The sequence below is a fragment of the Heliconius melpomene genome, chromosome 6, assembly GCF_056956725.1.
Source record: "Heliconius melpomene rosina isolate 202511_hmr_F chromosome 6, ASM5695672v1, whole genome shotgun sequence".
Lineage (NCBI taxonomy): Eukaryota > Metazoa > Arthropoda > Insecta > Lepidoptera > Nymphalidae > Heliconius > Heliconius melpomene.
In genome coordinates, this window is record NC_140394.1 from 9,093,544 (window position 1) to 9,108,426 (window position 14,883).

Genomic DNA, 14,883 nt, shown 5'->3' on the forward strand with positions numbered 1-14,883 from the left:
TATCAAGTTCAGGCGCATAGTGATAATTTGGTGGTAACCTTATGCCGCAAAACTGACGTTTCTTAACTATTTCAAGGGCAGACGACTCAAGGGCGTTTATGCCACAAAAATACCGCATACCGATGACTGATAACGGAATCAATTGATAACAACATATCTAACTAGATACCCATTGAAAGTTAAAAACTTACCCACCTCTTGACAGCTGGCCTGAGTGATCAAGGAGTTGGACAAAAATTTAAACATTACAGTGATTTTGCGGCACTACACAATTTTTTCCCTTCGATAGAAACACTGTATTGTTTATTGAACGTTCGTCTAAAGTTCGTTTCCCTTTGTTACGTCACAATAATATATAAAATAATACAAAATCTATTTTAGATCACCACGTACTATGCTCATGATCAACCGCCGGGTGTTGCGTTCCGTTTGCAACTTTATTGTAATTTTGCAGCCTACTGCTAGTGCCTGCCGCCTAGAGTTAATAGGGTTGTCAACGTACTATATGAAATAGTTAAAAGTTAAAACTAGGACTAAGAACTAAAATTTTCCATTTTTTTACTTATATATAAAATGATAATATCAATCTTTAATATTGATAAATTTTCAACCTTTATAAATTCCATAGCATAACATGGGTTTGCAACTCTACAGACCATTGTCACATAGTTTATAAAAAATTAAATATCTCTAACAAAATTGGAAGTATGAGAAGCTCATTATTATCTCTAAATAAAACTAAATAAATAATAATTTATGTAAAACTTGCTAATTATCGCACAATTTAATACTAATATTAACTAATTAATTAATCATGACAAACACATTAAGTGATGGGATTTTCGGAACATCTTTTTTAAGTAATGACGAAAAATTGTCATAATTTCTTCAAAATATTAAAACATGTTTTATACTTTTTTGTCGATACTTTATATCTAAATTGAATAATTTATTAATGAGAGACATCTAGTTGGATATCGGTATCAGAGATTTAGTTAATCTAGTTATTCTGTTCTAGGGATCAGATTAAAAACAGTTTTTATATTGAAAAATAGATGGCGCTGGTTTCAGAAATTCTTATTTTTGTAATAGATTTATAATATTTAATATATTTTATTAAATTGAATATTATAAATAGTAATCTATTAAAGATTTTTTTTATGATACGAGACACATTTTTTCCATTATTTTTTATCTACGTTACTTTTATGAATTATATAACGTTCTTATTGAAATAAGTTGAGATATTTATTTTAACAATCATGTAAATATGTTAAATTTATAATATAAAATGATCAAACTATTCAGAAATATTATAGTAATTTTAAACACAATAATTATATGGGGATATAGCTCAGTGGTAGAGCATTCGACTGCAGATCGAGAGGTCCCCGGTTCAAACCCGGGTGTCCCCTAGGGAAATTTTTTAGATTTTTATATAAAATCTTTATTTAAGTATATTTAATTTTAACTATTATTTTTATTTTCATATTTATTGAATCTAATATTTTTATGGTATATTATACATATCTAGTCAAATCAAAACAATGATTTTTTTTAAAACCTTTGTTTGTTTATGTGTGAGTTTGTGCACTAACGCTAAATTTAGAAACGGTAGTAACCTACAAGATACTTCTCGTGTACTCAGAATCTTAAAATTTGTTATGAAGCATCTTCTTATAGCACAGATAAAAGAAAAATGACGAAAAGTAAGAATTTATATTTCATAGAAAAAATCATAACAAGCTTATATTTGTAGTTCATTGTATACAAAATGAGTGCATATGCCTACTTAAGTTTATCAACTTAGGCAAGTTGTACTTCCGTTTCCCAGATGACCTACAATCCTGAAATTGATATCGAAGCCTCAGAGCGCGAGTCCGACTCGCACTTAACCAGTTTTTTTTAGTATTTGTTCTTTTTCCGTCCCCGGCTGTCAAATTCTGAACACCTCTCTATAGTTTCCGATAAAATCAAATGAAAAAAAATAGTTCGAGTTGTTATTGAATACTTACTACGTTTGGCATTAGAAGAAATACTGTGAAGTATATACGAGTGACCAGTTCTTCATAAATTCGTTTAATTGTTCAACTACAAAAACACAAAAAAAACATCAACAATTTAGAGGTTAGAAACTATCAACTGTCAACATTTAACGTAAACACAATTGACATTGCTTGACGTTACGGTCAGTGTAGAAATGAAAAGAAAAAAATCTACTATTTTCTACCTTTTACCGTACGTTCTATATCACACAGATTATATACAAGATGGAAGAATAATTTTAACTTCTGATCCAAAAAAATTAAGATTGAGATGGAAGTTAAGTCACCAGTAGGTAGCTAGGGTATTTGCTGCCTGGTGCGGCTTAGGACTTGATGCACTAAAACTACCTTTAAAGGACATTGGCTACCTTTAAAAAAAAATAATCGTCGACTTTGATGCCCCTTTCCTTTTGATGCCCGGTGCGACCGCACTGCTCGCACCCCCAGGCTACGCCACTGTCAATCACATACCATAATGGGCAAAATAGACGAGAAATTAATTCCTTTGGAGAAGAACAGAAATTTGAGAACAAAGGTGGAAAAAATAGAGAATGAGTCAAGTAACTCAAAAGAGGACAGCGAAAAAATACATTATAATATTTGGCTTGGAAGAATCAAGATATAGCCTGGTGACAGACAGACAGCGGATTCTTATTAATAGGGCTCCGTTCTACCTAAAATATATATTTTTATTACGATTTAAAGGAATGAAGCTGTCGAGGCACAGCGTCAAAAGTTTGAGCGTATTTGCAACAAACATAAGTAATAATATTCAGCTACACGCTGTATTCCGTATGTACCAGGCTAAGCAGAAGAATTTTTGGACACATAACGTGTCGAGTGGCGTAACTCAACGCCACGCTTTTGCCTCGACAACAAAGCGAAGAAAATCAAAATATTAAATAATGATTCTCCTCGAGTAGAAATCGAACTCATAACCTGTCGCGTCTAGGTGCATGTATAGGTGCATATCAATCTAAAAGGCAAATAAATGTACAGAAAAGACACACGTTACCAAAAAAGCACGTAGCATTATTTTCCTTTTTCCTATACGTATATACGAGTACATACATTCAATACATGAATTAGCGTTTTCCCATGAACATAAATAACGTTCAAAGCTCCGAAGACTGGCATCCGAAATTCGTATAATAAGTTCGTTAGCGAATTCGGCATGTTGCGGTCGCGAGTAAACAATTGCACGTCACAATTCCGCCGCGGGGATGCGGAATACGGCGGAAATGTACCACTATCGGTTACAATTTAACTTTAACTCTATATATGTCAGTTTAAAGTTCAATTTAACTTGAGTTTAATTTAACCAATTTATTTCTGTTTATCGGGTTAGCCTTTGGGCATGCCAGCTACATTGTAAATCGTGTATGCATGCCCCATTTTTACTTCTAAACGACTATAGGTGTTAATTCTGAGAATTCCTTTTTGAATTTTTGTTCTTAAAACAAGAGGTTGCCTGAATTTTTCCAGATTTTTTAAATGTTTATTTCTCTGTTTTTTAAAATAGACATATTTCTTTTATATACTAACTTATTTTGAAGACGATAGTGGAATTAAACGTGTTCCCACAAATGAATGTAAATATTATGAAAATACCAACGTTGAGTTTCGTCATTAAATAGGCAATGCCTCGAAAAAACGACGTAGAGTGGGGAACGGAGTGTTTTAAGAGGTTCCCTCTGTCTACCCCGTTAAAAATGCGGGATACAGCGTGAAGCTAAAAAAACACTTCTAGGTATAGGTATTTACTGTCAGCTATTTAAATAGTGTAAAAGTATTTAAAAAATAACTAATATCAATCTACTGTGCTAAATTATTTGTATATATAAAAAAATACATATATATATAAAAAGATATATAAAAATACTATCTAGTCATGTATATGTTATGTATTTAAAAAAATAAAACCACATACTCTCATTTGATACCAACAGTCAGCAATACGTTAGCAATCCAGTCAACAAAATAGTGGACGAGTTTTATTCACATTCAATTACTTATCAGAATCGCTTTAGGATTATCCAGATAGGCCTTAGCGAGGCTGTGTGCTGTGAAAACAAAAAATATTACTGTCGGTTTGATTTAATGAAAAAAGGCTTTTTAGTGAATAAATAGTGACAAAACACTTTGTATTAAGTTGTGCTGTCGAGAGGGCTATGTATCTATTTGAGTATAAACACGACGATTGTGGATTTGATTTCCATACGGGCAAATACATTGTTTTTGATGCTCTGATAACTTTTCGAAATATGATATCACGTGGAGGGCCTTAGCAATAGGTTCTCTCTGCTATTCTATAAAATATTTATATATATATAAAACATAAAAAACGTCGTTAGTTTAAACAGTTTAGCCATGTTTATATTTATGTTAAAAAGTTCATGTGTTTAATTTAGTATAATAAGCTGATCTATTATATACAAGTTTCTCTTTCCCCATTCTGTAAAAGATATCAAATAAGTGCAGATAAAAATGAATTCTAAAAAAAACTAACCTCCTTAACTAGCCCTCGACCTCTTTGTAAATAGGGTTAATAGTACTACATCCTAGTGTGTTTTTGTACCGGATATAAATGGTGAAAATTTGTCATCTGTAATATGTGAGGTCCATAGAGGCAGCTAATTTCATGGTAGCTCAGAGAAATATCCACACTTAAGATTATAAAGCTTTGATGTCTATCTGAGGCTTTAATGGCGCAGGGGCAGGAGGCTGTGGACTATTACGCGATGGTTGTGGATTCGATTCCCACTCGGGGAATAAATCACTCAACACGCAATACTTCGAAAAATTCGGAAAGTTGGGAACAGAGTGTTTTAACACTAGGTACACTGTCTATCTATCTATCTATCTATCTATCTACCTATCCTGCTATCTGCGGGATACAGCGTGAAGCTGATCTCTATCTGTTATTTAGCAAAATATATATTTTTTCACTTCTAAGGTTCCATTTAACTTGCCGTATTAGTTAGTGAGTGTGAAATCTATCAAGCTCAATTTGACCCACTTCCCAGTGCTCGCTTGCTACTATCATAATAAATGGTAAATTTAACTCAAATTCCCTACTTGTTGCACACGTATATAAAACGATATTTTAATTCTATTTCAAAAACCCGGAAACCTAGTATTGAGACACTCCGTCCCCCACTTTCCGCCGAATTCATGAGGCATTTTATGTTGAGTATCACAACTCGTTGCGTTTTACCTCGTTACCAGAGCGAGGAGATGTTAAATATTAAATATTTCTTTCTCGTCAAGTAGGAATCGAGCCCAAAAGCGCCGCGTTTTGATTTGCATGCTTGTACCACGACGTCCATGCTTTTATTTATATTGAAACAACTAGCGGCCCGCTCGCGGTTACACCCGCGTGAACTACATATGTTATTATTAATTTCTGTCTCCATGACTACGTCCTAGTGACGTCTGTGCAAAATTTGAGACTCCTAACATTTGTAGTAACGAAGTTTCATACAAACTTTCGACCCCAAAAACAACCCCTTAGAAGTCGAATATTGCAAATTCCCGTCTTAGCGAGCACCTACGTCCTATAAGTAACTCCTATGCAAAATTTGAGATTCCTAGCACTTGTAGTTTCTGAGATTTCGTGATGAGTGAGTGACCTTTCGTTTTTATATATATAGATAAACAGAAAACGAAGTGACTAAACACTAATTCCATCATAAAAGAGAAAACACACAATATATTATAACTAATATTGTTATTGAACGATCCCAGCGACTATTTCGGTATATAGTGGGGCACACAAAAACTTGACAAACTAAAGCAGATTGCGTATTTAGCTTTATACGCTTCCCAATGTAATTTATGGCAAGGAAGATTTGGACAGATTACTACATAGAAAGCCTTCTATGTTATGACAAGAGATACGATACTGGAATATCAAATTCAACCCTTATTCGTATTGTAATATGGTTTTAATTCCAATAAAGTCAATGTTAGATGTTGTGTTAGTAGTAAAATGAATATAGTAGTGTTGAGAGGTGGTACTAGTAAACGCAATTTCCGTAATAATGCCTCATGCCTTTGGACTGTATTCGTGTATGTATGGACGATCACTTTCGGTTAAAGAATTTAAAAAAAACATTCGAATTGATAACCTCCTTTTCTTACAGAAGTCGGTTAAAAACGATATTTCATTTTGATTTCTTTAATTAGGTATATTGTTTTTTAGGCAAGCATCGAATCTAGAGTTAAGACAACGATGGGAACGGAGTGTTTTAACACTAGGTTCCCTCTGCCTACCCTGCTGTGTGCGGGAAACAGCGTGAATCTGAACCAAATATTATAAAAAATAAACATATTAAAGTTGTTAACTTTAAACAGTATAATATCCATATCCTATTAAGATATTCACGATAGAACCAAAGAAAACAAAACTAATAGTAGGTACTGCCTCATATAAAATTCACAATATAAATACGGAGCAAATAAAACCTTTTTGTTTCCACCAACTTTGCTCATTTCATATGCTAGCCTAAGTCCAGTCTCTGTAATAGGATAAATCAATATAGCTAGCCCAGCCCAGCCCAGCCCAGTCGAGCTGGTCAAAGCCTACTTAAAATTCCTTTCTTAAAGCCCTTTCAGAGACAGCGCACATGACAATAAGATTATAAATTTTCTAGTATACCAATCGACTAGCTTTGAAGTTCGAGATGAAAAGACACCGGAGTGATAATTAATTCTTTTGAGTGTGGACATGTCCATGGGAGGGTCGAATCACTAATTGAATTACTCTCTTTGATTTTTACGAGGTTCCTTTGTTCAGTATATATTATATGATGTGTGTTTAGTACTGTTTGGAAGGTCAGGGTTCGATTTGATTATAACTTTTGTTTAGCTTCATGTTCCGCATACCTATACCAGAATTAGGCTAAATAGGTGATGGCTGCAAGAAAACAGAATTTATGAAAGTAAACTATAAAACGAAAATATTTAAAACAACTTTACTCCGAAGAGAAATAGTTATGTGAAGGTTGTGGCGTAGCGTCTGTATTTAAGTGGTTGTACATTCGATTCTTGGTTAAGGCAAATAATAATATTTAAATTATCCTTATTTCCTCGCTTCTAAGTGCGGCTTTGATTGCACTTGCGCGTAATTAAGATTTGGCGTGAATTCTAGGAATGTTGTCTTAAAATTAGCTTCCCTCTGCCTACCCTGATTTATGCGTGAAAAGGCGTGAAGCAAATAAATAAACCAATCCGTCGACAATCCGAATACAATTAAATACAGTATTAATAGATAAAACAATACTAATTAAGTCATCCAATAAACGTTCAAATGGCTATCTTCTATCTACGAGTATATATAAGGCATGGACTCTAAAACAAAGAAACTTCAGAGGAAAACATGTTTTTGCTTTCCAACGTAAAAGTAATAAGAGAGGAGTTATAAAGAGGCCGGCTGTCCAACGGCAGTAAATAAATCGAATTTTGTTTGTCCTGTGTCTCCGGCCTGTGCAGACTTGCGACTTTTCATGTATTTTATGTGAAAAATAATATTATATGTGAATATTTTATCGTCTCGGTCTTGCTAGGTGAATTGCGGCGTTAGGTTCCGCCAACCAACGTGCAATTTTGGTATGGGGATAAATATGTTTATTTATTAGAAATGATTGATTATTGACTCTATAATTACTAAATAAATAATTATGACTTTTTTTCTATAATTGAAAGATAAAAAGAAAAGTTTTAATTATAATCAACAATTCAATTACAAGAAAAAATTATGAAAATATACAAAAGTTATATACCTAATTGTACAATAATATTAATTAATTAAGTATTTATATTTTATTACCTTACCTACTTTTATTTTTCTTCCGACGAATAGATGTACAACAAAGTGATACCATAAAAGTACCGTTTTTACCTTTTAATGTACGGAACCCTAAAAAGAAAAAGAATTACCCTTTTTTACAGAAATCCAATAGATTCAAGTCTTAACGAAATAAATGAAAACAAAAACTGGCTGCAATCTTCTACAAACTAATTTAAAGACAGCAGCGCTTCGATACGGCTGCGCTGGCCCAACGTTTGTGCTCTCTAGAAGTTTCTTTAGCTGTGTTGCAGTCAAAGATCAACTTGATCTAGATTCTATCGCCCTGAATTGTCCTGGGGCTGTTTTAGGAATTTAATTCTTTATTCTATACGAGATTGTTATATATATACATATTTTTTATTTTTATTTGGGTTGGTATTAGGTTTACTTATAATCTATATGCATATTTAGTAATATTTGTTATTGAACTAAAGTTGTAATATATTTTTTATTAATATATTTTTTTCAATCCCGCAATTTTATCCCGCATATATAGCAAGATAGAACCACTTTCCGCCGAATAAAAGTATTAATAAATAATAACTCATTCGCCCGATTGTTAATCGAACCAATAATCGTCGCGTTACAGTCACACGCTTCTGATACTCCGCCATGACGGCCTCACAATATCTATGTAAACATAAAAACTTTTTCCAATATAAGATTTCAAATCCATTCATTCGTAAAACTTATTTGATTATATTTCTAAATTTCTATTATACACTAATATAGCAACTAGTGCCATAACTAATATCCGTCTGCCATTCTCTGATAAAACTTTTCCGTGAAATCGAACTTCGAATGCAATAGCAGAGTTGGCAACTTCTATAGAAGTTACCTCAAGTTATTACAACTTCATATATCAAGTATAATTTCTTATCGACTTCTATTCTAGATGTTTACTTGCTGCTGTAGAAATTAAATGTTTCATTTGTTTTAAATGTTTCTAGATGATTTTATTACTCATCTTATTACGAAAAACCAACATTATAATGAAATTATGTTATTTATTTTAAAATAGGTATATACCTAAAAGTAACGAATTTTCTGTTACGATAAATTAATTTTTAACAAAAAGAAAAATCGACTTCTAACAACGAACTAAAAAGTGAAAAATAATTTTATAAAGATTTTATAATTTTGAAGTCGAAGATTTTATAATTTACAAAGGTTTTATAATTTTGAAATTGAAGTTTTGAAGAAAAAAAACTGAATGTTAAAAGTTTGTTATCATTTTCTGTCACTTTTAAATACAGTGTAAACAAAACCAAAAACTAATAATTTCTCTCGTGTTTTATTTCGTCAGGGAAAAAATTTTTTTACCTTCACATAGCAAACCTATGGGTGTTAAAGCAATCGTTCCCCATTAAAACGCTTCTATTGCTCACTTTCCGCCGAATTCTTGAGGCAATGCGTGTTGAGTAGCAGAACTAAACGCCGCATATTGCCTCGTTTCATTCCCTGAGTGGGAATCGAACTCACAACCGTCGCGTATACGGCCTCACTAAAATCATACAGAAATATGAATATCTAAACATCAAGCCCCACTCAATAGTGAATATCGTCTTAATATTACCAGGCGGAGAGCCGAAGATATAGGAGCTGGGATCCATATCAATTGGAGCTTCGCAAATTGAATTTATTAGTACAATGCAGATCGAGTATATCAATAACACTGGTCAAATCGAGACTGTTATCTGTAATATATAGGATTATGTACAATATGTTATAATAATAGTTTATTGTTGTTGACAAAATAAATTGCTTGTGTTATATAAACAGTATTAGATGGTTGTAACTCAGTGGTCGATATGGAGTTGTGTTATATGGTTGTGAATTCGATATCTAGTTCGGGAAATTGTTTTTTTTTAAATTAATATTGTTCTTTGAAGCTGTCGTGATGCAGAACGTGAACGATTTATAAGATGTAACACGTCAAAAATTCAATTTGTCTTCTTCTTCCTAGCATTAATCCCGGATATTACCAGGGTCTGCCTTCCTACTCAACCTACTCCACTTTGCACGGTCTTTTGCGTCCTCGGTGGTTAGACCATTGGCTCTCATGTCCTGCATCACGACATCCAACCGGCGCTTCCTTGGGCGTTCGGGAGGTCTCGCCCCAGGAACTGGTATAGCAAAAATTCAATTTGTATATATTGAATTGACCCTTTGTTTCTTTTCTTTTTTTCTTGAAATCTTTCTTTTTATCAACACTGTCAGATGGTAATAATTCCCACATTTGAAAACACTTAATACAAACCGTTGAATGCATACAAAAAACTTCACTTTCAATATCCGTCCGGGGCCAATATGTCCCCGTTAGGGATCGCTCTAAAACATATTTTACGAGTTTGCCCTACAATATGAAAGGGTCATAGGCTAGGGTGGCTTATACTATAATGCGCATAGAAAAACGTATGCGTTTCCTCAAAGGATATCCTAAAGAAATACCGACATTTTGAATGTCCAACCTTTTCTTAAATATAGAGAATCACTCAGTTCATTGCCATTAATCCAATAGCTTTAAGAATAAAGTCATACGATATATACATATTATTTTATCAAAAGGAAACCAAGAGCCGTCATTGAGTGTGACTGTAAATGCAATGGGTTTGATTCCTCCTCGTGGGAATAATTTGACTTTGACTCTATATGTTTGTTTTAACACTAGGTTCCGTCAACGTACCTGCCACATGCGGGAAACAGCGTGAAGCTATGACAATGGATATTTATTTTGACATATGCGTGAGCCCGTTGTGGCGAAGTGGCATAATCGTGTGACTTTAAATGCGACGGATGTGGGTTTGGTCCCCACTCGGGGCATTGAATTATTATTTTAATTTCTTCGCTTTTGTTAACAAGGTAAATCGCGGCGTCGAGTTCCGCGATTCAACATGAAATGCCTCAATCGTTCGGTAGAAAGTGGGGAATGGGGTCTCTTAACATTAGGTTCCCTCTGCCTACACTTCTATATGCGGGATACAGCGTGAAGCTAAAAAAACACATGCCCTAGATCCTCAGATACATTCCCAATACACTTAAAATGTCAGAATTTGACAATCACGCTATTTCAGTTAAAATCATTGTATAATTTTAAGTTCTCAAGCATTGTGGCAGTGACTTATCATAGTAATTAAGCTTCCCCGTGACATTCCTTTGACAGTTTTTAATATCGTCTAAAACGTTTGAAAACTCTTCGTCACAGAACTTTTTTCCAATTAGCCGTGAAAGATGTGACGTAACTAAAGATGGCGGCCGTAAATTAAAATAATTCATCGTTAAGGTTTCGCTCCATGGAACTTGGCTAGGGGTTAATTAAATGTCAACAGTATTGTATTTTCTGAGGATTCAATTAAAAAATAATATTCCTTCAAATGTCTGGATTGTTTCGGCTCCAAAAGTTTTGATGGTTAGATTGGATGTAGGGAAATGGTATATTAGGTAGATGTAATAGTTCCCCTCGCTCTTCATTCGAGTAGCATTAAAAGTCTTTGATATTCTTTCCTTTATTCTTGAATGATTCTTTGAAAGATTTAAGCATCTATTCTATCGGTTGGAAGTAATTTTGTTTTCCTATTTTGTACACGGAATAATTAGTATGTAACCATTTTTTAAATAGCATTTGAACTATTCGTATTACGCGTCAGCTTTATCAAAAGCACTCAAATATGTAATATGGAGCATATATTTAAAAAGAAAACTTTTTAAATATATGCTCCAATTTCATTAAAATTGAATTTTAATATTATAAACCCATCTTATATTCGTAACTTGTACTTAGGTTATTCCTTTTTACGAAACCAATATTTGAGATAATAATATTCAAATCATTTCCTCACTGGAAATTCGTATTTGGCCATAAAGAATGCTCATAATGCGATCCGTTTACCATAATTCTAATCTTTATTATATTACACTTTATCTATCCTTCATCCACAGTTTACGTTCTTTGGAACCCCAGGGAGTAATTTTTGGTATAACCTTAGGTATTTATGACGAAGTGGTTTAGAAGCTATCGGGACATTAAAATTTATATTGTGAAACCAGGCATTTCAGATTTAAACTCTATTCTCGGCCGAGACTAACGATATATTGACGACAAAAGTTCCTGTGTTACTTTAGAGTATAAATATTCCATGAAACTGTATTAATATTTTGTTAAAATATAGATAGAACAAAGTTATGTTAGAGTATAGCCGTTAGGAATAACTAAGATAATAGAGTTAAATATCTTTTTTTTTTACAGATAACAAATATTGGACAAAGGCTGCATTTTCGAAAATATGGATACTAGCAATATAGCCCCACGAAGTATGGTGGTTACTCCACATCATTTAGCGACTCAAACTGCTGTCAACATTTTAAGACTGGGTGGAACAGCTATGGAGGCGATGGTGGCTGCTGCAGCCACCATCAGTGTGGTGTACCCTCATATGAATAGCATTGGAGGTGATGGTTTCTGGCTTATAGTCCCTCCTGAAGGTGACCCCGTGGCTATAGAAGCTTGTGGGGTAGCTGGCAGTTTGGCTAACCTGGATTTTTATAATGGCTATGACTCAATTCCAATAAAAGGTGTTAAGTCCGCAATAACAGTAGCCGGCACAGTTGGTGGGTGGGAAGAAGCTTTGAAGTACGTAAGTGAATGTGGTTATCAAAGAATGTCTATTTCAAAGTTATTAGAGGATGCTATAAAGTATGCAGAAGATGGATTTCCAATATCATCATCACATGAAAAGGCACTCGAAGCTTACAAAACAAATAAAAATTTATCACCATATTTTAAAAACATATTTTTACCAAATGCAGATATACCTAAAACCGGGCAAAGATTTTGTCAAAAGAATTTGGCCAGATCATTAAGAGAACTATCAGAGAATGGCTTGAATAGTTTCTATCGGGGTAATTTGGCGAAATTGATTGCGAAAGACATGGAGTCCCTTGGCATGCCAATCACAGAATCAGATCTTGCAAATTACTCGCCCGTTAGACGGACTCCTTTGAGATTACCGCACCGAAGTGGCGAGATTTTCAACCTACCACCGCCGACACAAGGCATACTTTCATTATCAATTCTCGCTATCTTAGATAAGTTACGCATCGATGGCAAACATGAAGGTCAATTTATTCATGCAACAGTTGAAGCTACAAAACAGGCATTTGTATTACGAGACCGGCATATAACCGACCCTTGTTACATGAAAGTCGATGCCCAATCACTGTTAGCAAGTCACGCAATTTCCGAAATGACGAGTAATATTAGTCTCAATGAAATATCTACTGCCGGGAAGGGTGAAGGCCCGGGGGATACGATCTGGATGGGTATTATGGATAGTAAAGGATTTTCAGTTTCATTTATACAGAGCATTTATTATCATTTCGGTAGTGAAGTTGTTTTACCCTCCACAGGAATTTTATGGCATAATCGGGGCGTTTCTTTTAATCTGAAGGAAGGTCATATACGATCTTTGATTCCAGGTAAAAAGCCATATCACACATTGAATCCGGCGGCAGCTCGCTTAAACGACGGTCGTATTATGATTTACGGCACTAGAGGTGGAGACGGCCAACCTCAGACGCAAGCTGCTATATTTCATAGGTACGTTGTTCAGAAAATCAATTTGCAAGCGTCCGTTTCGATGCCAAGATGGTTGTACGGATCATTGGGAGGAAATTTAGAAGATGATTTAAAATTAGAGAGTAGATTTAGTAAGGAAACTGTCGATTATTTAAAGGAGAGAGGTCATGAAATAGTGATGTTGTCTCCGTTTGATGAAAATATGGGCCACGCCGGGGCTCTGGTGCGTCATGTCGATGGTATGCTTGAAGGTGCTTATGATCCTCGCAGTGATGGCAGTGCCGCTGGATTTTAATTAGTACAATTTTTCTTTTATTATGGAAATTTTAGCTTTTTTCTTTTTTTATATACGTACTGTTTAAACATTCCAATATGTTAGATTCGTGTGTGAGATTTTTAGTTTTTAATTATTAAAATTATCATAATCTATATGTTAAAAAGAGGGTATAAACGTATACCCACAGATAGCATTTAACAATAATTGAAGACAAAAATTCTGAAACTCATAGTATTTTGATAGAAGCTCTCTAAAATAACAAAACAAACACTAACTAATTTAAGTTGTTGGTTCACGCCAAATCACGCCGTGATGATATATAAGCGTGATAACGTAAAAAACCGTTCCAAGGGACGTAAGCTGTCAACCTCAGTTAATAAAGCGTATCCAACCCAAAGCTGTCAAACAATTTCACTACAAACTTGGTATCCGATGAACCCAAAACTTGGACAACTTAATATGTATCTAATAAAGCGAGTTAGATCAAATGAAGACGAATGCTACCACTTCATTATTCTGAGAGTCTAATTCGATGTGCTGTTCGGACCATTCGTCCGCATTAGCGCTCGCGTTGACAAATTAGTGGATTTATTACGTTTTTGTACGACTCGATGTTTTGAATACTTTCTTAAGGTGTAGAGCGATATAGATATTTGTTATTTTTTTCGTTTTATTAGCTTCATTGGCAGGTGGAATTTTGGAACCTAGTGTTAAAACATTTCCGTTTCCAATGAACTGTCAATGCCGGGCCTTGCCTCAATTCCAAACCGAGAAAATAAAAAATATTAATTAATTTATTTTCGCGATGGGAATCGAATCCACGACTTTCGCGTTCACAATTTTATATTTATTCAATAAAATAGTTGTATCGATGCATAGCTTACATTTTTCTAATAATAAAATAATAGCTTTACATACGTATTAGACATCCATGACGTTTTAGGCAGTAATAATTAAGTATCTATTCTAATATAGATTTACATGTATATTGTCAAACCATTATAAAAGCATTGTGCTTAACGGGTTCCGACTCTATGCTCTCTTTAAAGTTACAATATTTTTTTTTATATAATTTTTAACGTTTTAATAAAAATTTTAGTTAAGGAACAATAATAAAATAAAAAAAAACATTATT

The 14,883-nt window shown here is 33.9% G+C and overlaps 2 protein-coding genes and 1 non-coding gene across 5 annotated transcripts in view; 2 read left to right on the forward strand and 1 right to left on the reverse strand.

Moving 5' to 3' along the window:
* Positions 1 to 2,137, reverse strand: part of aralar1 (calcium-binding mitochondrial carrier protein aralar1) — a 24,805-nt gene extending 22,668 nt beyond the window's left edge. The window contains exon 1 of one of the 2 annotated variants that reach the window (XM_085186200.1): positions 2,016 to 2,137. In XM_085186200.1, the coding sequence (XP_085042326.1) occupies positions 2,016 to 2,027 (12 nt within the window). In that variant the 5' untranslated portion in view covers positions 2,028 to 2,137. Of the gene's footprint in view, positions 1 to 195; positions 395 to 2,015 lie in introns of those variants that run through there. The other variant, XM_085186198.1, reaches the window with a different exon arrangement.
* The window catches only part of LOC146538393 (uncharacterized), an 18,916-nt gene extending 5,045 nt beyond the window's left edge, over positions 1 to 13,871 (forward strand). For both annotated transcript variants that reach the window (XM_085186202.1, XM_085186201.1), the window contains exon 2: positions 12,143 to 13,871. In XM_085186202.1, coding sequence (XP_085042328.1) covers positions 12,180 to 13,766 — 1,587 coding nt within the window. In that variant the 5' untranslated portion in view covers positions 12,143 to 12,179 and the 3' untranslated portion in view covers positions 13,767 to 13,871. The remainder of the gene's footprint in view (positions 1 to 12,142) is intronic.
* TRNAC-GCA (transfer RNA cysteine (anticodon GCA)) lies at positions 1,344 to 1,415 on the forward strand. Its single transcript has one exon. It is a non-coding gene; the product is annotated as a tRNA-Cys (tRNA).
* Positions 13,872 to 14,883: the final 1,012 nt, after the last annotated feature.